Here is a 26110-nt window from a genome sequence, read left to right as displayed (position 1 = left end):
AGTAGAGCTGCAAGTGGAGAGAATAACAGGAGTTGAATGGGAAAAGCCTGACTATAAAAGAGGGGACTACATAGGGTTGTAGAACTTCCTGCGGGAGGTCCAGTGGGACAGAGAACTGGCAGGAAAGCCAGTAAATGAAATGATGGACTATGTAACAACAAAATGCAAGGAGGCAGTGGAAAGGTTTATTCCCAAGGGCAACAGTAACAACGGGAAGACCAGAACGAGCCCCTGGTTTACCCGACGGTGTAAGGAGGCAAAAACAAAGTGCAATAGAGAATGGAAAAAGTACAGAAGGCAGAGAACACACGAAAATAGGGAGATCAGTCGCAGAGCCAGGAATGAGTACGCAAGGAGGGAGGCCCAGCGACAGTATGAAAATGACATAGCATCGAGAATCAAGACTGACCCGAAACTGTTGTATAGCCACATCAGGAGGAAGACAACAGTCAAAGACCAGGTGATCAGATTAAGGACAGAAGGTGGAGAACTCACTAGAAATGATCAGGAGGTATGTGAGGAACTGAACAGGAGATTTAAGGAAGTTTTTACAGTAGAGGCAGGAAGGGCTGTGGGAAGACAGCACAGAAGGGAACATCAAGAGGGAATATACCAACAAGTGTTGGATGACATACGAACAACTGAGGAGGAGGTGAAGAAACTCTTAAGTGACCTTGACACCTCAAAGGCGATGGGACCGGACATCTCCCCATGGGTCCTTAGAGAAGGAGCAGAGATGCTGTGCGTGCCTCTAACCACAATCTTCAACACATCCCTTGAAACTGGGCAACTACCTGAGAAATGGAAGACAGCTAATGTAGTCCCCATATTTAAGAAAGGAAACAGAAACGAGGCACTAAACGACAGACCTGTGTCTCTGACATGTACTGTGTGCAAAGTCATGGAGAAGATTATCAGGAGGAGAGTGGTCGAACACCTGGAAAGGAACAAGATTATAAATGAAAACCAGCATGGGTTCATGGAAGGCAAATCTTGTATCACAAACCTCCTGGAGTTTTATGACAAGGTAACAGAAGTAAGACACGAGAGAGAGGGGTGGGTAGATTGCGTTTTCCTGGACTGCAGGAAGGCTTTTGACACAGTTCCCCACAAGAGATTAGTGCAGAAGCTGGAGGATCAGGCGCATGTAAAAGGGAGGGCACTGCAATGGATAAGGGAATACCTGACAGGGAGGCAGCGACGAGTCATGGTACGTGAAGAGGTATCACAGTGGGCGCCTGTTACGAGCGTGGTCCCACAGGGGTCAGTTCTAGGACCAGTGCTATTTTTGATATATGTGAACGACATGATGGAAGGAATAGACCCTGAAGTGTCCCTGTTCGCAGATGACGTGAAGTTGATGAGAACAATTAAATCGGACGAGGATGAGGCAGGACTGCAAAGAGACCTGGAGAGGCTGGACATGTGGTCCAGTAACTGGCTTCTCGAATTCAATCCAGCCAAATGCAAAGTCATGAAGATTGGGGAGGGCCAAAGAAGACCACAGACAGAGTATAGGCTAGGTTGTCAAAGACTACAGACCTCATTCAGGGAGAAAGACCTTCGGGTGACCATAACACCGAGCACATCACCGGAGGCACACATCAACCAAATAACCGCTGCAGCATACGGGCGCCTGGCAAACCTGAGAATAGCGTTCCGATACCTTAATAAGGAATCGTTCAAGACACTGTACACTGTGTATGTTAGGCCCATACTGGAGTATGCAGCACCAGTCTGGAACCCACACCTGGTCAAGCACGTCAAGAAGTTAGAGAAAGTACAAAGGTTTGCAACAAGGCTAGTCCCAGAGCTCAAGGGAATGTCGTACGAGGAAAGGTTAAGGGAAATCGGACTGACGACACTGGAGGACAGAAGGGTCAGGGGAGACATGATAACGACATACAAGATACTGCGGGGAATAGACAAGGTGGACAGAGACAGGATGTTCCAGAGAGGGGACACAGAAACAAGGGGTCACAACTGGAAGCTGAAGACTCAGACGAATCACAGGGATGTTAGGAAGTATTTCTTCAGTCATAGAGTTGTCAGCAAGTGGAATAGCCTAGCAAGTGAAGTAGTGGAGGCAGGAACCATACATAGTTTTAAGGAGAGGTATGACAAAGCTCAGGAAGCAGAGAGAGGACCCAGTAGCGATCAGTGAAGAGGCGGGGCCAGGAGCTGAGTCTCGACCCCTGCAACCACAATTAGGTGAGTACAATTAGGTGAGTACACACACACACACACACACACACACACACACACACACACACACACACACACACACACACACACCTGGACACTACACAGCTTAACCTCGAAGAATATAAAAAAATCATTACCGTGACTTGAACAATTTACAAATAACCCGCACTAGGGATACTGAAACTTATCATGACATTTCTGTACGACTAGTTAATGGTCCGAACCGGAACGAAACGTCGTTATAATAAATAAATAATTTTATTTCTACAAGTACATGTACAAAGTATACAGGTCTCCAGGTCTAGCTGACATCAGTGACATACTACTATATAGAAAGTTCCTTGTTATTACCTGACTTTAGGTGCTTGTCCAGTGCCAGCTTGAAGACTGCCAGGGGTCTGTTGGTAATCCCCCTTATGTGTGCTGGGAGGCAGTTGAACAGTCTCGGGCCCCTGACACTTATTGTATGGTCTCTTAACGTGCTAGTGACACCCCTGCTTTTCATTGGGGGGATGTTGCATCGTCTGTCAAGTCTTTTGCTTTCGAAGTGAGTGATTTTCGTGTGCAAGTTCGGTACTAGTCCCTCTAGGATTTTCCAGGTGTATATAATCATGTATCTCTCCCTCCTGCGTTCCAGGGAATACAGGTTTAGAAACCTCAAGCGCTCCCAGTAATTGAGGTGTTTATCTCCGTTATGCGCGCCGTGAAAGTTCTCTGTACATTTTCTATGTCGGCAATTTCACCTGCCTTGAAAGGTGCTGTTAGAGTGCAGCAATATTCCAGCCTAGATAGAACAAGTGACCTGAAGAGTGTCATCATGGGCTTGGCCTCCCTAGTTTTGAAGGTTCTCATTATCCATCCTGTCATTTTTCTAGCAGATGCGATTGATACAATGTTATGGTCCTTGAAGGTGAGATCCTCCGACATAATCACTCCCAGGTCTTTGACGTTGGTGTTTCGCTCTATTTTGTGGCCAGAATTTGTTTTGTACTCTGATGAAGATTTAATTTCCTCATGTTTACCATATCTGAGTAATTGAAATTTCTCATCGTTGAACTTCATATTGTTTTCTGCAGCCCACTGAAAGATTTGGTTGATGTCCGCCTGGAGCCTTGCAGTGTCTGCAATGGAAGACACTGTCATGCAGATTCGGGTGTCATCTGCAAAGGAAGACACGGTGCTGTGGCTGACATCCTTGTCTATGTCGGATATGAGGATGAGGAACAAGATGGGAGCTAGTACTGTGCCTTGTGGAACAGAGCATTTCGGACAAATTATTCCAGTTTTGTCCCAGGATGCGACCCACACCAGTCCACTAACACCAAGTGTCTTAAGGAAACACGTCCTAATGTCTCCAGACTTAAGTTCCAGTCTCCTAAGTACGGCTTCTCAGGTTATTTGTACATTAGCTAGGTTTGTGAACCACTTTGCTGGCTCTCTGTACTAATACACTCTTACTCCACACCAGTTTGTGTGGAGTGAGAGTTGTGTGTACACCATGTGTACCTATGTAACAGATACCTACACCAATATAAGAAATATACACACCAATATAAGACATTCCCAACGTAAGAAATATATGCACCAATTGTGTACGAATGGTATACAATACCGACAAGATGAGATTAAGACAAATGTGCAACATCTGGGTATCTTTATTGTAGACGTTTCGCCATCCAGTGGCTTTATCAATACAAATTCTAGGACATAACTTGAAGACAGTAGAACTATGTACAGAAGATGAGGTAATCAGTCCCTCAACCTAGGAGTAGGTGCGAAGAGCACCATAGTCGTGGAGATTCTGAAGCAGAAGAAAGGATCCTGGCGCTTATATAGTAACGTCAGGTGTAGCAGACGAGGGCATATTCACTGGTAGGTGAATATGCCCTCGTCTGCTACACCTGACGTTACTATATAAGCGCCAGGATCCTTTCTTCTGCTTCAGAATCTCCACGACTATGGTGCTCTTCGCACCTACTCCTAGGTTGAGGGACTGATTACCTCATCTTCTGTACATAGTTCTACTGTCTTCAAGTTATGTCCTAGAATTTGTATTGATAAAGCCACTGGATGGCGAAACGTCTACAATAAAGATACCCAGATGTTGCACATGTGTCTTAATCTCATATGCACCAATATAAGGAAAATGTACTCCAATATCAGTCAACAAGAGGAGTGTACGGCAATATAAGAGGCATGTACACCAACATAAGAGGCATGTACACCAATATAAGAGGCATGTACACCAACATAAGAGGCATGTACACCAACATAAGAGGCATGTACACCATTATAAGAGGCATGTACACCAATATAAGAGGCATGTACACCAACATAAGAGGCATGTACACCAACATAAGAGGCATGTACACCAATATAAGAGGCATGTACACCAATATAAGAGGCATGTACACCAATATAAGAGGCATGTACACCAACATAAGAGGCATGTACACCAACATAAGAGGCATGTACACCAACATAAGAGGCATGTACACCAATATAAGAGGCATGTACACCAATATAAGAGGCATGTACACCAATATAAGAGGCATGTACACCAATATAAGAGGCATGTACACCAACATAAGAGGCATGTACACCAACATAAGAGGCATGTACACCAACATAAGAGGCATGTACACCAATATAAGAGGCATGTACACCAATATAAGAGGCATGTACACCAATATAAGAGGCATGTACACCAATATAAGAGGCATGTACACCAATATAAGAGGCATGTACACCAATATAAGAGGCATGTACACCAATATAAGAGGCATGAACACCTGTTGAAGGAAGAATAGAGTACCTGGTGAGGGTGTGGGAGACGGGTGAAGGCGATGAGGGAGGCCAGGGAGGAGGCCTTGCCACCCGTCAGCTCTGGGTTACGACAGAGTGGGTCATCCAGAGAGAGCACCAAGGGAGCCCCGTCCTCTAGCTCTAGGTTCACTCGGGGCACCTCTACGACTGGTATGCTCTCCCGCTCTGGTACCGGGCACAGCTCATCATATCTGCCAGCGAACACCAGTGTATCACCGCTACATTATTAATAATCTTATTTTTAAAGGGGTGGTTGGGTAAGCCAGTGGAAAGCCTCGGTCAGATGACCAAAACCTGCAGTGGCGGGTCATAGGACTAGAATCCACGTCACAAACCACAAGCCCTGTTTCTTGACGAATTTTGTCAGGCAAATAATAATATAACATCTTTATTTACTACAAGTACCCACACCCGTCCACTAACACCCAGGTACCCATTTTACTGATGGGTGAACACAGACAACCGGTGTAAGGAAACACGTCCAATGTTTCCACCTCGTTGCCGAGAATCGAACCCGGCACGTCATCGTGTGAAGCGAGAGTTTTTACCACCAGGCCGCGGGGCACAGATGCGACTAATGTGACATTGTGGCAACGTATCGCTCTCCAGGAGCTCCTTAGGCTGGTGAGGGGCTCTTGATCAAAAAATGGAGATACCGTCCCTCCTCTTCCTTGGATCATATCTGGTTGCCTCCAATCCACTTAAGAACTTGGTACTTCCTTCCCTTATCATGATGATGATAATAATAATAATAATAATAATAATAATAATAATAATAATAATAATAATAATAATAATAATAATAATAATAATAATAATAATAATAATAATTTTTTTATATTCACTACAAGTAGAAGAAATTAAAGTTTTTAATGGTTCAAGACAGACCGAAAATTTTCTAATTTCATCTCCAGTTTGTGGGTAAGTTGAAAATTATTTTCGCCACGGTAATTCTTTTATTGTTTATTATATAAGACTGCTTCTCCGTGTCTCCCCCATGCTCATCCCCACACAGCTATGTTCCGTGGCTTGGTTAGTAGCGCATTAGCTTAAACACAATGTCCGTGGCTCTATCCCCGGAACAAGTCGAAACGTTGGGCATGTTTCCTTATACCTGCTGCCCTTGTTCACCCAGCAATAAGTAGGTACCTGGGTGTTAGTCGACTGGTGTGGGTAGCATCCTAGGGAGTGGTAGTATATCTTAGATACGGCTGAGCTTTGAAATGAGCTGAGGTAGGATAACAGCTCTTAGCGTCTCTCTCCTCACTTCTCGTTTCCAACCTTTCTGATCGCATCAAGAGAACTTTCAACAATAATCTTCGGACTCTCATCGATTTCTTTCTCCTGACTTTGATCTTGTTCAACGCTTCCCTGTTATTTGTCCCTCTCTACCTTATTTCTATGGTCGTCGTAAAGCTCATAAACCTGATATCTCTCTACATCCCTGTCTCTTATTCTCTTGCCTCTTGGCTGGCCAAAACTCTCACTCCTTTTCTTGGTACTTTTTCTCCCGCTCATCTGCCACTCTCGATGCCCCTACCAATCTTGTTCTCTTTCAAGTTTAAAGCTGAATGGGAATCTAACTCTTTGTTTCCTTTCCTTATTGTATATGTCTATCGCTCGGCTACAGGCTTTTTTTGTTTCATTGCAAGCCTATGCATAGCTGTATGTACATTCACTATATTTTTTACCATGCTCCCTCTGTCATGAAAAGTTTTCTTATTTCTCTCTTTCTCCGTGTCCTCCGCATAGCTGACCCTCAGTTCCTTCAATCGGAAATTTCCATTCTTCATCATTTCTCTCGTCTTGGCTACCATTCCAATTTCGTAAACTTTGTCTTCTCATGTGCTAAGGACTTTCTTTTCTCCCAAACTCTCTACGCCTGTGAAATCTTTTGTTTTCTGCTTTCCCTATATTTCCAGTCTTTCTAATCTCAACAACTATCCCAGTTTCTTGGACATCAAACTTGCACCATTCACAGTAATTTAGTTAGTACCTCTCCTCCTCCTCCTCCTCCTCCTATTGATGCCTCCAGAGTCTACTCTATTTCCTGCTCCTCTTGTCTTCTTTAATACTTTCGATAAACTGGCCGCTCTCTTTCTGCCAGACTTAAAGAACACAAAAGTAGTGTTAGGCTTGCCGTCACCAATAATGCTTTTTTTCTGTCATATTAGAGATCACAGTCATCCTACTGACTGATTCTCTGCTAAAACTGTGCACCCTACTTCTAGCCTTCATAGTCGTCGTCTTGTTAAAGCAACCCTTATGTACAACTTTCCTTGTACAAATCTTAGTATTGGCTTTGTTTCTGTAGATGCCCTCCTGTCTCATTACATTATCAAATGCTCCGAACTTCAGAACACTCGTGACTTGACCTAATCTTTATTCTCCTCTCCCTACCTCTTCTCCTTTCCTATTTTCTTGGTCTTCCTTTATTGTGACTAGGTGTGTTCTGTCCTTCAATATATTCCTCCCTGTGTTTCTGGTCCCACCCTTGTGGGTCATTACCTCTCCTGAAGTGCTCCTTTGTCTTGTCCTTAGACTTACTCCACTTCTACTACTACTCCATTACAACTATTATTACTATTACCTCGTTTCACTTCCCTTTGTCTCTTGTGCCACTACCACTACTCCCCTACTTACTACTACCACTACCAGCATTACCTCTACCCCTCGTCCCTCTCCCCCTCTTCCATGTAGTATATATATACTAGCTCCCTCACCTTGGTGTGTTAGTATCACTAGTTAATGGTACAAGTTGGACCAAGAGTCATCGTAAGTTTCTTTCTCCTATCTGCGGTTATTTGTGTATTGTTCCAGTATTGTGCCTTTTTGTTCTTCACAATTCTTGATTTTAGTTGCTATGTGAGAACTTTAGAAAGCCTCGTCTGACACACTTGAAATTTTCACAATCTATATAGTTTACGCAGAAGAAGGTTGGTACTGTTAGTGGAGAGTGTAGGTGTCATTTTCCTAATTTTAATTGATAAATGGCATAGCAATTTTTTGCGCTAAATAACCAGTGTATAACTCCTTCTGAACGCTACTGCCCACACACACACAAAGCTTAAGGGCACTATCCTGGGAAGAAGCTGCATCAGCCATTAAATACTGAAGCCATTTAGAGGAACTTATTTCACATCGTTTAACGAGATTAAATGTTTACCTGGAGTTTACCTGGAGAGAGTTCCGGGGGTCAACGCCCCCGCGGCCTGGTCTGTGACCAGGCCTCCTGGTGGATCAGAGCCTGATCAACCAGGCTGTTACTGCTGGCTGCACGCAAACCAACGTACGAGCCACAGCCCGGCTGGTCAAGAACCGACTTTAGGTGCTTGTCCAGTGCCAGCTTGAAGACTGCCAGGGGTCTGTTGGTAATCCCCCTTATGTATGCTGGGAGGCAGTTGAACAGTCTCGGGCCCCTGACACTTATTGTATGGTCTCTTAACGTGCTAGTGACACCCCTGCTTTTCATTGGGGGGATGTTGCATCGTCTGTCAAGTCTTTTGCTTTCGTTGTGAGTGATTTTCGTGTGCAAGTTCGGTACTAGTCCCTCTAGGATTTTCCAGGTGTATATAATCATGTATCTCTCCCGCCTGCGTTCCAGAGAATACAGGTTCAGGAACTTCAAGTGCTCCCAGTAATTGAGGCGTTTTATCTCCGTTATGCGCGTCGTGAAGGTTCTCTGTACATTTTCTAGGTCAGCAATTTCACCTGCCTTGAAAGGTGCTGTTAGTGTGCAGCAATATTTCAGCCTAGATAGAACAAGTGACCTGAAGAGTGTCATCATGGGCTTGGCCTCCCTAGTTTTGAAGGTTCTCATTATCCATCCTGTCATTTTTCTAGCAGATGCGATTGATACAATGTTATGGTCCTTGAAGATGAGATTCTCCGACATGATCACTCCCAGGTCTTTGACGTTGGTGTTTCGCTCTATTTTGTGGCCAGAATTTGTTTTGTACTCTGATGAAGATTTAATTTCCTCGTGTTTACCATATCTGAGTAATTGAAATTTCTCATCGTTGAACTTCATATTGTTTTCTGCAGCCCACTGAAAGATTTGGTTGATGTCAAATCTGGTCAAATCTGGTAGCCAAATCTGCACTTGAGTTACCCTCTTCACTTTTGTTCAATTAAGAGGAAACTTAATGTTTGAAGGTAAACCAGTGAGTGTTTCGGAAGTTATTGGAACATTCCAAGATGCTGGGAATAGGTATGGCAACTAAGGTGGGCATTAATTACTGTACATGAGCACTGAAAGTTTGAAGCCGATCAGATGGAGTAAAAAAAAAAAAGAAACCAAATTAGGCTATCGTTTAGAGGCTTCCGTCGGGACATATACTGAGCCTGTGGTACCAGACTGACGGTACACCGTGTATACTAGTAGACTCACTGGTACTCTGTGGACCATAGTCACACACCTGGTACACACCTTTGAGAGAGGAGGGTGACCCCCCAACCATGGGAGTGGTTGGAGGCCACAGAGGTCAGATGTAGAGTGTGACCCAGGGTCCAGGGGTCACCAGTGTAGTAGGTCACACTATCACCCAGCCGCTGCCAAACCTCGTACTTGCGCCATCCAGCTGACACAAAGCATAGAAGGATAAACAGAGTTATATATGGGAAAATCTGCAAGCAAAACACCTTACAATCCACACCCAGGCAATAGTCCAGTCACGACTAACATATATATATATATATATATATATATATATATATATATATATATATATATATATATATATATATATATATATCATATAATATATATATATATATATATATATATATATATATATATATATATATATATATATATATATATATATATATATATATATATATATATATATATATATATATATATATATATATATATATATATATATATATATATATATAGTGCCGAATATGTAAAATTGGTCAGTTAGCAAGAACTCATTTAAAATTAAGTCTTTTCTAAAATTTTATCTTATACGTTGAAAGATATATATTTTTTCATTTATGTTAATGTAAAAATTAATAATTTTGTGTCAAAAGTACTTTAGAAAACTTACTTAACCTTATTATAACAAGCACAATTCAATTTAGACTAATCCAACTAAATATATTTTAGATAAGTTTACAACAATTTAATAATAAACAAACAATGAAATACATATTTTTTTCGTTTGCCTTATTCGGCAAGAAGATCGTTGCTATTTACGCCAGAATGTCACTCACAAAAACAAACCTCACAGAGATAATAACAGATGCGATCTTTCTTGTTGGATATCAATTTATAAGGAAAGACCAGGGGAACAGAGGAAGAGGAGAACTGCTCACCAGAAACAAGTGGAATTTTGAGATAAGAGGAAAGAACAGATGGGGAAGCAGACGACTACACACTAGGCATACTGAATACAGAAGGTCCTAAGGTAGTGACAGCAGTGATGTACAACCCTCCACTAAACAACAAGAGACTGAGACATGAATATGATGAAAAAATGAGTAATGATGGATATATTAGCTGAGGTGGCCCAGAAGAGTCAACATGAGCAGGGTAGAGTGTCTGATCAAGGTTGATTTCAACCATAAGGAGACTAGGGGTACCTAGAGCCAAACAGGGATGCAAAAACATGGAGAGTTAAGATGCTGGGGGTAATGATGGAGAAATGTATGCACCAACATGTTAGGGACAAACCCAGACAGAGAGGGGAGGCTGAACCAGCAAGGTTCAGTCACCCTAGGTAATTCTGATATAGGGTATAAAAGGCCCTTCGGTGCTAGTGACCACATGGTTTTAAGTTTCGAATATCTTGTTGAACTAACAGTAAAGAGAGATGCAGCATGGGAAGGGTGTGAAAATCCAGGCTTCAGAAGAGGGGACAATGCAAGCATGAGACAATTCCTAAATGATGTGCAGTGGGTAAGAGAACTACAGGGAAAGACAATGAATCAAGTGATGGAGTATATAGGTGGAAAGTGTAGTCAGTGCCGGATCAGCCGGGCTGTGGTTCGTACGTTGGATTGCGTGCGGCCAGCAGTAACAGCCTCGTTGATCAGGCTCTGATTCACCGGGAGGCCTGGTCGTGGACCGGGCAGCGGGGGTGTTGATCCCCGGAATACCCTCCAGGTAGACTCCAGGAAGGCAGAGGAGAAATTCCTACCCGGGAACAAAAGAAACAATGGAAAGAAGGATGCCAGTCCATGGTTTACTCAGAGGTGTACAAACACCAAAGCTAAATGCACTAAAGCGTGGAAAAAATGTAAAAGGCAAAGAACTCAGGAAAACAATGAATTGAGCCGAAGAACCAGAAATCAATATTCATGGATAAGAAAAGAGAGTCAATGACAGTTTGAGAATGACTTAGCAGCGAAAGCCAAATCTGACCCAAAGTTGTTATATATCCACATCAGGAGGAAGATAATGATAAAGAACCAGGTAATGAAGCTGAAGAAGAGAGGAAGGATGGAGGATGAAAGGCGCTTACAAGAAATGACCAGAAAGTTTGCGAGGAGCTCAGTAAGATTTAGGGAGGTATTCTTGGAGGAGTTATAAGGCCATCAGTGATCCGCTGCAGTAGATTTCACCATCGAACACTAAATACAATAAATACAACTGGGGAGGAGGTGAAGAAGCTAATGTCTGAGCAAGATACCTTAAAGGCAGTGGGACCTGATATCTTTCCGTGAGTTCTGAGAGAGGGAGCAGAGGCACTGTGTGTGCCGCTAACAACAAATTTTAGTAAGTCTATTGACACAGGGCAACTGTCAGAGGTGTGGAAGACAGCAAATGTAATCCCAATAAAAAGACAGACAGACAGGCAGCGTTAAACTACAGACCAGCATCAATGACATGCATAGTATGTAAGATTATGAAGAAGATTATCAAGAAAAAAGTGATGGAGCAACTAGCATGGCTTTAAAGATGGTAAATCCTGTCTCACAAATCTACTGGAGCTCTAGGACAAGGTAACAGAAGTAAGGCAGGAGAGAGAAAGGGATGTGTGCATTGTATCTTCTTGCAATGAACACCTGCTGCTAGGATGAAGGACTATTTACCTTATCTTCTACCTCTTCACCCTTCTATTTTTGTCCTTGTATTGCACTGATAAAGTCACAGGGTGGCAAAATGTCTCTATAATAACGCACCTAGTTGTTGCACGTGTCTAATTCTTCATCTCGTCCGTATTGTATATCATTTATGTTATGAATCAGCGTCTTTATATTCGTCTACCGCCTTCACTGCTATACTGAAAAAGGTTAGTAAATTTGCAGGGCGTGAACGCTCTTTGGTGAAACCGAGTTAAGATACATTGATCAAATTATATATTTCGAGATGGATTCGAAATGCACTTGAGATTATTGATTCTATTAACTTTTCTGGAAGTGAAGTGAGGCTCATTGTCCTATAATTTGAAGTTAACGACCAATCTCTCACTTTGTAAATGGAATCCGATGTGCCATTTTCCACTTAACTATCACAACACCCATTCTTAGTGATCTGTTGAAGAGAAGCTAATGTGGTGTTAGGCAACACAGTGTCCTACCAGACTACCAGAGATAGTGATCCACAGATCAACATAACACAGACCAACATATTGAACAGCAGACAACACATGTACAGCTTAAGATAGGAAGCTATAGCACAGGTCTACAAAATAGTGCAGGTCCTTTCAGGATATTACTTTTTTCTACAGGATAATACTGGTTTCTACAGGATATTACTGGTTTCTACAGGATTGTGCTGGTTTCTACAGGATATTGGTTTCGACAGGATAGCACTGGTTTCTACAGGATATTGGCTTCTACAGGATAGTACTGGTTTCTCCAGTACTCCAGTTTATCCAGTATTCCAATTGTGTTGGAGAGGTCTGAGCAAAGATTTGTTAAGTTATACCATGAATTAAGGAAAGATCCTGGACTTCACCTTACAAAAACAGACAAAGCAAATGCCATAGTAATTATGGACAAGGTAGATTATAGGGAAAAAATAAACATGATGTTAGGAGACAGGGAAACTCAGGCGCCTCTTTAAGAACGTAAGGTGGACTAACCTATGAACTTGGTGAGGAGGTTGTTGCCACGGGTTGGTAGCTGATCAAGATCTTCAAGGCTGAGGTCAGTCCAGATCACGTGTCGAAGGTCACCAGCCGCTTCCTGCACGTACCCGCCCACGTAACTAACAAATATAATACAGTAATTGTACGAGTGAACATGAAAAATTATATAAAATACCGACTGGTTGATAAGTAAGACACTAATATGCACACTGTCAGATATGACATCTGCTTCTCTCTTATCCATCTCTATTTTGATAATTTCTCTGCCTTTTTCTTTCGTCAGCCATTTTAATATTCTTTAATATTTCTATTTGCTTGACAATAGCAGAGATGCTTCTTTGTGGAAAGTCATACTAACGCATTAATGCACTAGACATATAACATGTACATAAACGAATGAAACTCAGGATGACGTTTCGGTCCGACTTGGACCATTAACTAGTCACACAGAAGTGCGAAGGGAAGGGAGCCAGTATATATACGAGAGGGGGAAGGGTCTGGGAGTAGAGCGTTCTAGGACTCCCGGCTTCGCCCCTCTCGTCTATACTGACTCGCTTCCCTTCGGACCAGAACGTCGCCATAAGTTTCATTCTATGTGTGGTTATTTATGTATGTTTCTAGTCACGGTGTTGTGCCTTTTATCCTTTACCGGCTTGATCTTCAGAGAAATGGTTTACTTATTGAGCACTTTAGGGGCCATGATGACTTGTTAACGCAAAAGATGGTATAATATTACACAAATGCAGTTATGATGGGTAAATAATCCAGAATTAGGGTGAAAACACTCGTAATACCTTTACACTGAAGAGTATACAAACTGTAGTACAGTACAAACTCTCCTATTGGCTGAGATTCTAGCATACAGACATTTAGTCCTATTGCTGTTTGGATGTAAAGCCACTCTCACAGACTCCTATTCCTATTGGTTCAGACGCTGTCGAAAAGGCAAGTTACTGGACTGCTGGTTGGCTAAGGCCCACCAACACAGAAGCTGAGGCTTCTAATACTGCCCAAGACGCAAACTACCAGTGGTGGGCACAGTTACGCTAATCCGCTAACCACTAATTAGCGGAATTAACTTTCTGTTTAGCGGGTTAGCGTTTCCGCTAACTTCGGAAACCGTTAGCGGACCACTTAGCTTCCACTAAATAAAGTTCAGCTAACTTTGAGTCCGCTAAAAAAAAAAATCATACGTTGTTGGTAGTCGGAAGGAGGTCGTGAGCGAAGTCGCCTTCTTGGGTGAGCAGGTTTTCATCGACCTATTCATTAATATTTTACAATTAAGAATAAAACTAAGTATGCCCGAAATGCCTAGCCATGCTAAGCGTTCTAGTGGTACACTCTGTAATCACAATTTTACTACATGTAAACCAAACAATAACCGAATTTCTGTAAACTCAGCATTGTAATCCTTATAGAGAATAAACTTTGAATTTGAATTTGAATTTGAATTAAGTACAACACTGCCATCCCATCCAGTGCTGCAGCTGAGCGCGTATTCTCTATAAGCAAATATATCTTGAGGGCCAAGAAGCCACCCTATCAGATGGAATCTTTGAGAGGCTGAGGCTCATGAAGGGCGACCAGCATCACATCAAAGCGATGGAGAAGACCCAGCCTGGGTAGTAATCAGCCCAGCCATCATCTGACCGTGGCATGATGCCCATGATATGCATTTTGTACAGTAAATAAAGTGTGTGTTGGATTTAAACTGATGTTTCATTTCATTTGTTCATTTAACTATTTGTGTGCACCTGTATGTCTGTGTCACTGGTGCAGCGATAAGTTGTGTGCACCTGTATGTCTGTGTCACTGGTGCAGCGATAAGTTGTGTGCACCTGTATGGCTGTGTCACTGGTGCAGCGATAAGTTGTGTGCACCTGTATGTCTGTGTCACTGGTGCAGCGATAAGTTGTGTGCACCTGTATGTCTGTATCACTGTTGCAGCGATAAGTTGTGTGCACCTGTATGTCTGTATCACTGTTGCAGCGATAAGTTGTGTGCACCTGTATGTCTGTATCACTGGTGCAGCGATAAGTTGTGTGCACCTGTATGTCTGTATCACTGGTGCAGCGATAAGTTGTGTGCACCTGTATGTCTGTATCACTGGTGCAGCGATAAGTTGTGTGCACCTGTATGTCTGTATCACTGGTGCAGCGATAAGTTGTGTGCACCTGTATGTCTGTATCACTGTTGCAGCGATAAGTTGTGTGCACCTGTATGTCTGTATCACTGTTGCAGCGATAAGTTGGCCTCAAGGTTGCAACTTTAAGCACAATTTTCAACTACTTGTTTGTAATTTATTGGGTTCAAAATCTAAATACAAACATGAACAGAAACAGAATAAAATGAACGAAAACAATTAGTAACTCGAACTAATGAAGAAAACAGTCAAATAAGCTAAATCAATGTGTTGGGTGCTATGGTGCTTCAGTACAGCGACAAGTGTGTCCTTGTCGGTCGCTCCATATCACAAAATTAAACACTCGCCACTTGATCATCATATGACCTTGACATTCTGTATCTTATTAGGAAGCTCTAAAGGTCTGTTCTAAAAGTCTTAAAAGTAATAGATTAAAAAACTAAACCGAATCTGAATTCATGTGAAAAAGTTAGCGTTTTGCGTGTAGTGTTAGCTTCCGCTAATTTTTTCGGTCGTTTAGCGGTTTAGCGTCAGCGAAGCTAATTTCTTACTTAGCGGATTAGCGGTTAGCGAAGCAAACTTTTCGGTTAGCTGTGCCCACCACCGCAAACTACCACACTGCTGACTGGCTGAAGGCCACCCAACCTCACCATCCATAAAGATAGTATTAATAATAATGTTTATTTCTACAAGTATACGATACAACTATTACAGACATAGCTGATATCACTGGCATACTATATAGAAAGCCCCTGGTTATGTACAGCATCTCGGGTAAATTATGTCAGTCTTCTTCCCCAGGATGCCACCCACAAATTCTACAATCGTATCTCCAATTTTTAACAGCAACTTAAAACCAAATTCCTCTATGACGGTAAATTTTAATTCCAAATTATCGTAACTCCAGCCCATCGTAATTACAGACACCACTGTAGAAATAATGGAAGTAGCAGTAGTAGTAGTAATGCATTAAGTATTCATGGTAGTAGTAATAAAATGTAATAATATTAAAAGAATGATTAGTAAAGTGTAGTACTACTAGTAGTAATAGTAGTAATAATAGTGCATAACCTCTACCGCACTCACTGTGTGGAGGTGGAGTGACCATGGAGGGTACACTTACTGTGTGGTGGAGTGACCATGGAGGGTACACTTACTGTGTGGTGGAGGAGTGACCATGGAGGGTACACTTACTGTGTGGAGGTGGAGTGACCATGGAGGGTACACTTACTGTGTGGTGGAGGAGTGACCATGGAGGGTACACTTACTGTGTGGAGGTGGAGTGACCATGGAGGGTACACTTACTGTGTGGTGGTGGAGTGACCATGGAGGGTACACTCACTGTGTGGAGGTGGAGTGACCATGGAGGGTACACTTACTGTGTGGTGGAGGAGTGACCATGGAGGGTACACTTACTGTGTGGTGGAGGAGTGACCATGGAGGGTACACTCACTGTGTGGAGGTGGAATGACCATGGAGGGTACACTTACTGTGTGGTGGACGAGTGACCATGGAGGGTACACTCACTGTGTGGAGGTGGAGTGACCATGGAGGGTACACTCACTGTGTGGAGGTGGAGTGACCATGGAGGGCACACTTCCTGTGTGGTGGAGTGACCATGGAGGGTACACTCACTGTGTGGAGGTGGAGTGACCATGGAGGGTACACTTACTGTGTGGTGGAGGAGTGACCATGGAGGGTACACTCACTGTGTGGAGTGACCATGGAGGGTACACTCACTGTGTGGAGGTGGAGTGACCATGGAGGGTACACTTACTGTGTGGTGGAGGAGTGACCATGGAGGGTACACTCACTGTGTGGAGGTGGAGTGACCATGGAAGGTACACTTACTGTGTGGTGGAGTGACCATGGAGGGTACACTCACTGTGTGGAGGTGGAGTGACCATGGAGGGTACACTTACTGTGTGGTGGAGGAGTGACCATGGAGGGTACACTCACTGTGTGGTGGAGTGACCATGGAGGGTACACTCACTGTGTGGAGGTGGAGTGACCATGGAGGGTACACTTACTGTGTAGTGGAGTGACCATGGAGGGTACACTCACTGTGTGGAGGTGGAGTGACCATGGAGGGTACACTTACTGTGTGGTGGAGGAGTGACCATGGAGGGTACACTCACTGTGTGGTGGAGTGACCATGGAGGGTACACTTACTGTGTGGTGGAGTGACCATGGAGGGTACACTTACTGTGTGGTGGAGTGACCATGGAGGGTACACTCACTGTGTGGAGGTGGAGTGACCATGGAGGGTACACTTACTGTGTGGAGGTGGAGTGACCATGGAGGGTACACTTACTGTGTGGTGGAGGAGTGACCATGAAGGGTACACTTACTGTGTGGTGGAGGAGTGACCATGGAGGGTACACTTACTGTGTGGTGGAGTGACCATGGAGGGTACACTTACTGTGTGGTGGAGGAGTGACCATGGAGGGTACACTTACTGTGTGGAGGTGGAGTGACCATGGACGGTACACTTACTGTGTGGTGGAGTGACCATGGAGGGTACACTTACTGTGTGGTGGAGGAGTGACCATGGAGGGTACACTTACTGTGTGGTGGAGGAGTGACCATGGAGGGTACACTTACTGTGTGGTGGAGGAGTGACCATGGAGGGTACACTTACTGTGTGGTGGAGTGACCATGTAGGGTACACTTACTGCGTGGTGGTGACCATGGAGGGTACACTTACTGTGTGGTGGAGGAGTGACCATGGAGGGTACACTTACTGTGTGGAGGTGGAGTGACCATGGAGGGTACACTTACTGTGTGGTGGAGTGACCATGGAGGGTACACTTACTGTGTGGTGGAGGAGTGACCATGGAGGGTACAATTACTGTGTGGTGGAGGAGTGACCATGGAGGGTACACTTAGTGTGTGGAGGTGGAGTGACCATGGAGGGTACACTTACTGTGTGGTGGAGGAGTGACCATGGAGGGTACACTTACTGTGTGGAGGTGGAGTGACCATGGAGGGCACACTTACTGTGTGGTGGAGGAGTGACCATGGAGGGTACACTTACTGTGTGGTGGAGTGACCATGGAGGGTACACTCACTGTGTGGAGGTGGAGTGACCATGGAGGGTACACTTACTGTGTGGTGGAGTGACCATGGAGGGTACACTTACTGTGTGGTGGAGTGACCATGGAGGGTACACTTACTGTGTGGTGGAGTGACCATGGAGGGTACACTTACTGTGTGGTGGAGTGACCATGGAGGGTACACTCACTGTGTGGAGGTGGAGTGACCATGGAGGGTACACTTACTGTGTGGTGGAGTGACCATGGAGGGTACACTTACTGTGTGGTGGAGTGACCATGGAGGGTACACTTACTGTGTGGAGGTGGAGTGACCATGGAGGGTACACTTACTGTGTGGTGGAGTGACCATGGAGGGTACACTTACTGTGTGGTGGAGTGACCATGGAGGGTACACTTATTGTGTGGTGGAGGTGGAGTGACCATGGAGGGTACACTTACTGTGTGGTGGAGTGACCATGGAGGGTACACTTACTGTGTGGTGGAGGTGGAGTGACCATGGAGGGTACACTGTGTGGTGGAGGTGGAGTGACCATGGAGGGTACACTTACTGTGTGGTGGAGTGACCATGGAGGGTACACTTACTGTATGGTGGAGGTGGAGTGACCATGGAGGGTACACTGTGTGGTGGAGGTGGAGTGACCATGGAGGGTTGTGATGTAGCTCAGCTGGGCTTGTGAGGTCTCTGTAGGGAGACCTAATATAACTAATTATATGGTCACACCTTGCCTTGGCAAATGGCTGTCAACCACGCCTTTTTGGCTTTAGTCTGAGGTCTTCTGTTCGTGACGGTGTCAGACCTCGGCGTCAGGTAGTAACACGTAGTCTACGCCTTATGGAAAAGGGGGTGCTTAGAGGAATATAAGCCAAGGAACAGCTGAGCAAGGAGGTTGTTGGAGACAGGTCCGGGGAGCGAGAGCTCGGGACAGACGTGTGTGTAGTGCACCACACATTGGGAATCTCGGGTCAGCTGGTAGGTGAACTAAGAGTGAGGACTAGTCCGTGTTACTGATAACATCTACCCTTCCCCCTGGTAATAAGTCTCAAAGGTCAATTGTTATATTATGTAAATTTCCATCAGGATATGTCGTATTTTAGCCCTTTTATGTTATTAAGTAAACTATAGCCAGAGTTCCCATTTTTATTTGTACCTTCATATGCTATTCCCTATTCTGTTAAGAACTGGGATAACACAGGAGACGTGCTCACTTGCTGGGATACCTCAGGCAGAGTGGGTAAAGGTCTCACAGGGTACACTAACTGTGTGGTGGAGGTGGAGTGACCATGGAGGGTACACGTACTGTGTGGTGGAGGTGGAGTGGCCATGGAGGGTACACGTACTGTGTGGTGGAGGTGGAGTGGCCATGGAGGGTACACTAACTGTGTGGTGGAGGTGGAGTGACCATGGAGGGTACACTAACTGTGTGGTGGAGGTGGAGTGACCATGGAGGGTACACTAACTGTGTGGTGGAGTGACCATGGAGGGTACACGTACTGTGTGGTGGAGGTGGAGTGACCATGGAGGGTACACTAACTGTGTGGTGGAGGTGGAGTGACCATGGAGGGTACACGTACTGTGTGGTGGAGGTGGAGTGGCCATGGAGGGTACACGTACTGTGTGGTGGAGGTGGAGTGGCCATGGAGGGTACACGTACTGTGTGGTGGAGGTGGAGTGACCATGGAGGGTACACGTACTGTGTGGTGGAGGTGGAGTGACCATGGAGGGTACACGTACTGTGTGGTGGAGGTGGAGTGGCCATGGAGGGTACACTTACTGTGTGGTAGAGGTGGAGTGACCATGGAGGGTACACTAACTGTGTGGTGGAGGTGGAGTGACCATGGAGGGTACACTAACTGTGTGGGGGAGGTGGAGTGACCATGGAGGGTACACGTACTGTGTGGTGGAGGTGGAGTGGCCATGGAGGGTACACTTACTGTGTGGTAGAGGTGGAGTGACCATGGAGGGTACACGTACTGTGTGGTGGAGGTGGAGTGACCATGGAGGGTACACGTACTGTGTGGTGGAGGTGGAGTGGCCATGGAGGGTACACGTACTGTGTGGTGGAGGTGGAGTGGCCATGGAGGGTACACTAACTGTTTGGTGAAGGTGGAGTGGCCATGGAGGGTACACTTACTGTGTGGTGGAGGTGGAGTGGCCATGGAGGGTACATTTACAGTGTGGTAGAGGTGGAGTGGCCATGGAGGGTACACGTACTGTGTGGTGGAGGTGGAGTGGCCTTGGAGGGTACACTTACTGTGTGGTGGAGGTGGAGTGGCCATGGAGGGTACACTAACTGTTTGGTGGAGGGGAGTGGCCATGGAGGGTACACTTACTGTGTGGTGGAGGTGGAGTGGCCATGGAGGGTACATTTACTGTGTTGTGGAGGTGGCGTGGCCATGGAGGGTACACTTACTGCGTGGAGGTTGAGTGACCATGGAGGGTACACTTACTGTGTGGTGGATTTGGAGTGACCATGGAGGGTACACTTACTGTGTGGTGGAGATGGAGTGACCATGGAGGGTACACTTACTGTGTGGTAGGGGTGGAGTGACCATGGAGGGTACACTTACTGTGTGATGGAGGTGGAGTGGCCATGGAGAGTACACTTACTGTGTGGTGGAGGTGGAGTGGCCATGGAAGGTACACTTACTGTGTGGTGGAGATGGAGTGACCATGGAGGGTACACTTACTGTGTGGTGGAGGTGGAGTGGCCATGGAGGGTACACTTACTGTGTGGTAGAGGTGGAGTGACCATGGAGGGTACACTTACTCTGTGGTGGGGGTGGAGTGGCCATGGAGGGTACACTTACTGTGTGGTGGAGATAGAGTGACCATGGAGGGTACACTTACTGTGTGGTGGAGGTGGAGTGACCATGGAGGGTACACTTACTGTGTGGTGGAGGTGGAGTGACCATGGAGGGCACACTTACTGTGTGGAGGTGGAGTGACCATGGAGGGTACACTTATTGTGTGGTGGAGGTGGAGTGGCCATGGAGGGTACATTTACTGTGTGGTGGAGGTGGAGTAGCCATAGAGGGTACACTTACTGCGTGATGGAGGTTCAGTGACCATGGAGGGTACACTTACTGTGTGGTGGAGATGGAGTGACCATGGAGGGTACACTTACTGTGTGGTGGAGGAGTGACCATGAAGGGTAGACTTACTGTGTGGTGGAGGAGTGACCATGGAGGGTACACTTACTGTGTGGTGGAGTGACCATGGAGGGTACACTTACTGTGTGGTGGAGGAGTGACCATGGAGGGTACACTTACTTCTGTGGAGGTGGAGTGACCATGGAGGGTACACTTACTGTGTGGTGGAGGAGTGACCATGGAGGGTACACTAACTGTGTGGTGGAGGAGTGACCATGGAGGGTACACTTACTGTGTGGTGGAGTGACCATGGAGGGTACACTTACTGTGTGGTGGAGTGACCATGGAGGGTACACTTACTGTGTGGAGGTGGAGTGACCATGGAGGGTACACTTACTGTGTGGTGGAGGTGGAGTGACCATGGAGGGTACACTTACTGTGTGGTGGAGGTGGAGTGACCATGGAGGGTACACTTACTGTGTGGAGGTGGAGTGACCATGGAGGGTACACTTATTGTGTGGTGGAGGTGGAGTGGCCATGGAGGGTACATTTACTGTGTGGTGGAGGTGGAGTAGCCATGGAGGGTACACTTACTGCGTGATGGAGTGACCATGGAGGGTACACTAACTGTGTGGTGGAGGAGTGACCATGGAGGGTACACTTACTGTGTGGTGGAGTGACCATGGAGGGTACACTTACTGTGTGGTGGAGTGACCATGGAGGGTACACTTACTGTGTGGAGGTGGAGTGACCATGGAGGGTACACTTACTGTGTGGTGGAGATGGAGTGACCATGGAGGGTACACTTACTGTGTGGTGGAGGTGGAGTGACCATGGAGGGTACACTTACTGTGTGGAGGTGGAGTGACCATGGAGGGTACACTTATTGTGTGGTGGAGGTGGAGTGGCCATGGAGGGTACATTTACTGTGTGGTGGAGGTGGAGTAGCCATGGAGGGTACACTTACTGCGTGATGGAGGTTGAGTGACCATGGAGGGTACACTTACTGTGTGGTGGAGATGGAGTGATCATGGAGGGTACACTTACTGTGTGGTGGAGGAGTGACCATGAAGGGTACACTTACTGTGTGGTGGAGGAGTGACCATGGAGGGTACACTTACTGTGTGGTGGAGTGACCATGGAGGGTACACTTACTGTGTGGTGGAGGAGTGACCATGGAGGGTACACTTACTGTGTGGAGGTGGAGTGACCATGGAGGGTACACTTACTGTGTGGTGGAGTGACCATGGAGGGTACACTAACTGTGTGGTGGAGGAGTGACCATGGAGGGTACACTTACTGTGTGGTGGAGTGACCATGGAGGGTACACTTACTGTGTGGTGGAGTGACCATGGAGGGTACACTTACTGTGTGGTGGAGGAGTGACCATGGAGGGTACACTTACTGTGTGGAGGTGGAGTGACCATGGAGGGTACACTTACTGTGTGGTGGAGTGACCATGGAGGGTACACTTACTGTGTGGTGGAGGAGTGACCATGGAGGGTACACTTACTGTGTGGTGGAGGAGTGACCATGGAGGGTACACTTAGTGTGTGGAGGTGGAGTGACCATGGAGGGTACACTTACTGTGTGGTGGAGGAGTGACCATGGAGGGTACACTTACTGTGTGGAGGTGGAGTGACCATGGAGGGCACACTTACTGTGTGGAGGTGGAGTGACCATGGAGGGCACACTTACTGTGTGGAGGTGGAGTGACCATGGAGGGCACACTTACTGTGTGGTGGAGGAGTGACCATGGAGGGTACACTTACTGTGTGGTAGAGTGACCATGGAGGGTACACTCACTGTGTGTATGTGGAGTGACCATGGAGGGTACACTTACTGTGTGGTGGAGTGACCATGGAGGGTACACTTACTGTGTGGTGGAGTGACCATGGAGGGTACACTTACTGTGTGGAGGAGTGACCATGGAGGGTACACTTACTGTGTGGTGGAGTGACCATGGAGGGTACACTTACTGTGTGGTGGAGTGACCATGGAGGGTACACTTACTGTGTGGAGGAGTGACCATGGAGGGTACACTTACTGTGTGGTGGAGTGACCATGGAGGGTACACTTACTGTGTGGTGGAGTGACCATGGAGGGTACACTTACTGTGTGGTGGAGTGACCATGGAGGGTACACTCACTGTGTGGAGATGGAGTGACCATGGAGGGTACACTTACTGTGTGGTGGAGTGACCATGGAGGGTACACTTACTGTGTGGTGGAATGACCATGGAGGGTACACTTACTGTGTGGAGGTGGAGTGACCATGGAGGGTACACTTACTGTGTGGTGGAGATGGAGTGACCATGGAGGGTACACTTACTGTGTGGTGGAGGTGGAGTGGCCATGGAGGGTACACTTACTGTGTGGTGGAGATGGAGTGATCATGGAGGGTACACTTACTGTGTGGTGGAGGTGGAGTGGCCATGGAGGGTACACTTACTGTGTGGTGGAGATGGAGTGACCATGGAGGGTACACTTACTGTGTGGTGGAGGTGGAGTGACCATGGAGAGTACACTTACTGTGTGGTGGAGATGGAGTGACCATGGAGGGTACACTTACTGTGTGGTGGAGGTGGAGTGGCCATGGAGGGTACACTTACTGTGTGGTGGAGATGGAGTGACCATGGAGGGTACACTTTCTGTGTGGTGGAGGTGGAGTGGTCATGGAGGGTACACATACTGTGTGGTGGAGGTGGAGTGGCCATGGAGGGTACACTTAATTTGTGGTGGAGGTAGAGTGACCATGGAGGGTACACTTACTGTGTGGTGGAGGTGGAGTGGCCATGGAGGGTACACTTAATGTGTGGTGGAGGTAGAGTGACCATGGAGGGTACATTTACTGTGTGGTGGAGATGGAGTGGCCATGGAGGGTACACTTACACTGTGGTGGAGGTGGAGTGACCATGGAGGGTACACTTACTGTGTGGTGGAGATGGAGTGGCCATGGAGGGTACACTTACTGTGTGGTGGAGGTGGAGTGACCATGGAAGGTACACTTACCGTGTGGAGGTGGAGTGTCCATGGAGGGCGCACTTATTGTGTGGTGGAGGTGGAGTGACCATGGAGGGTACACTTACTGTGTGGTGGAGATGGAGTGGCCATGGAGGGTACACTTACTGTGTGGTGGAGGTGGAGTGGCCATGGAGGGTACACTTACTGTGTGGTGGAGGTGGAGTGGCCATGGAGGGTACACTTACTGTGTGGTGGAGGTGGAGTGGCCATGGAGGGTACACTTAATGTGTGGTGGAGGTGGAGTGGCCATGGAGGGTACACTTACTGTGTGGTGGAGGTGGAGTGGTCATGGAGGGTACACTTACTGTGTGGTGGAGATGGAGTGACCATGGAGGGTACACTTACTGTGTGGTGGAGGTGGAGTGGTCATGGAGGGTACACTTACTGTGTGGTGGAGGTGGAGTGACCATGGAGGGTACACTTACTGTGTGGTGGAGATGGAGTGGCCATGGAGGGTACACTTACTGTGTGGTGGAGGTAGAGTGGCCATGGAGGGTACACTTACTGTGTGGTGGAGATGGAGTGGCCATGGAGGGTACACTTACTGTGTGGTGGAGGTAGAGTGGCCATGGAGGGTACACTTACTGTGTGGTGGAGGTGGAGTGGCCATGGAGGGTACACTTACTGTGTGGTGGAGGTGGAGTGACCATGGAGGGTACACTTACTGTGTGGTGGAGGTGGAGTGACTATGGAGGGTACACTTACTGTGTGGTGGAGGTGGAGTGGCCATGGAGGGTACACTTACTGTGTGGTGGAGGTGGAGTGACCATGGAGGGTACACTTACTGTGTGGTGGAGGTGGAGTGACCATGGAGGGTACACTTACTGTGTGGTGGAGGTGGAGTGACCATGGAGGGTACACTTACTGTGTGGTGGAGGTGGAGTGGCCATGGAGGGTACACTTACTGTGTGGTGGAGGTGGAGTGACCATGGAGGGTACACTTACTGTGTGGTAGAGGTGGAGTGACCATGGAGGGTACACTTACTGTGTGGTGGAGGTGGAGTGGCCATGGAGGGTACACCTACTGTGTGGTGGAGGTGGAGTGGCCATGGAGGGTACACTTACTGTGTGATGGAGGTGGAGTGGCCATGGAGGGTACACTTACTGTGTGGTGGAGGTGGAGTGACCATGGAGGGTACACTTACTGTGTGGTGGAGGTGGAGTGACCATGGAGGGTACACTTACTGTGTGGTGGAGGTGGAGTGACCATGGAGGGTACACTTATTGTGTGGTGGAGGTGGAGTGACCATGGAGGGTACACTTATTGTGTGGTGGAGGTGGAGTGACCATGGAGGGTACACTTACTGTGTGGTGGAGGTGGAGTGGCCATGGAGGGTACACTTACTGTGTGGTGGAGGTGCAGTGACCATGGAGGGTACACTTACTGTGTGGTGGAGGTGGAGTGACCATGGAGGGTACACTTACTGTGTGGTGGAGGTGGAGTGACCATGGAGGGTACACTTACTGTGTGGTGGAGGTGGAGTGACCATGGAGGGTACACTTACTGTGTGGTGGATTTGGAGTGACCATGGAGGGTACACTTACTGTGTGGTGGAGGTGGAGTGACCATGGAGGGTACACTTACTGTGTGGTGGAGGTGGAGTGACCATGGAGGGTACACTTACTGTGTGGTGGAGGTGGAGTGACCATGGAGGGTACACTTACTGTGTGGTGGAGGTGGAGTGACCATGGAGGGTACACTTACTGTGTGGTGGAGGTGGAGTG

At 46.7% G+C, this 26110-nt stretch overlaps 1 protein-coding gene across 1 annotated transcript in view; it reads right to left on the bottom strand.

Annotated features, from left to right (window-relative positions):
• LOC128692823 (rifampicin phosphotransferase) overlaps positions 1 to 26110 on the bottom strand; it is a 240021-nt gene that overhangs the window by 179203 nt on the left and 34708 nt on the right. Inside the window, exons 7-9 of the mRNA XM_070092185.1 lie at positions 13068 to 13192; positions 9461 to 9611; positions 5021 to 5222 (exon numbers count right to left, since the gene is read on the bottom strand). Coding sequence (XP_069948286.1) covers positions 5021 to 5222; positions 9461 to 9611; positions 13068 to 13192 — 478 coding nt within the window. The remainder of the gene's footprint in view (positions 1 to 5020; positions 5223 to 9460; positions 9612 to 13067; positions 13193 to 26110) is intronic.

This window comes from Cherax quadricarinatus, chromosome 38 (genome assembly GCF_038502225.1).
Source record: "Cherax quadricarinatus isolate ZL_2023a chromosome 38, ASM3850222v1, whole genome shotgun sequence".
In the NCBI taxonomy this organism is placed as follows: domain Eukaryota; kingdom Metazoa; phylum Arthropoda; class Malacostraca; order Decapoda; family Parastacidae; genus Cherax; species Cherax quadricarinatus.
This window is presented reverse-complemented; position numbering and strand designations above follow the sequence as displayed.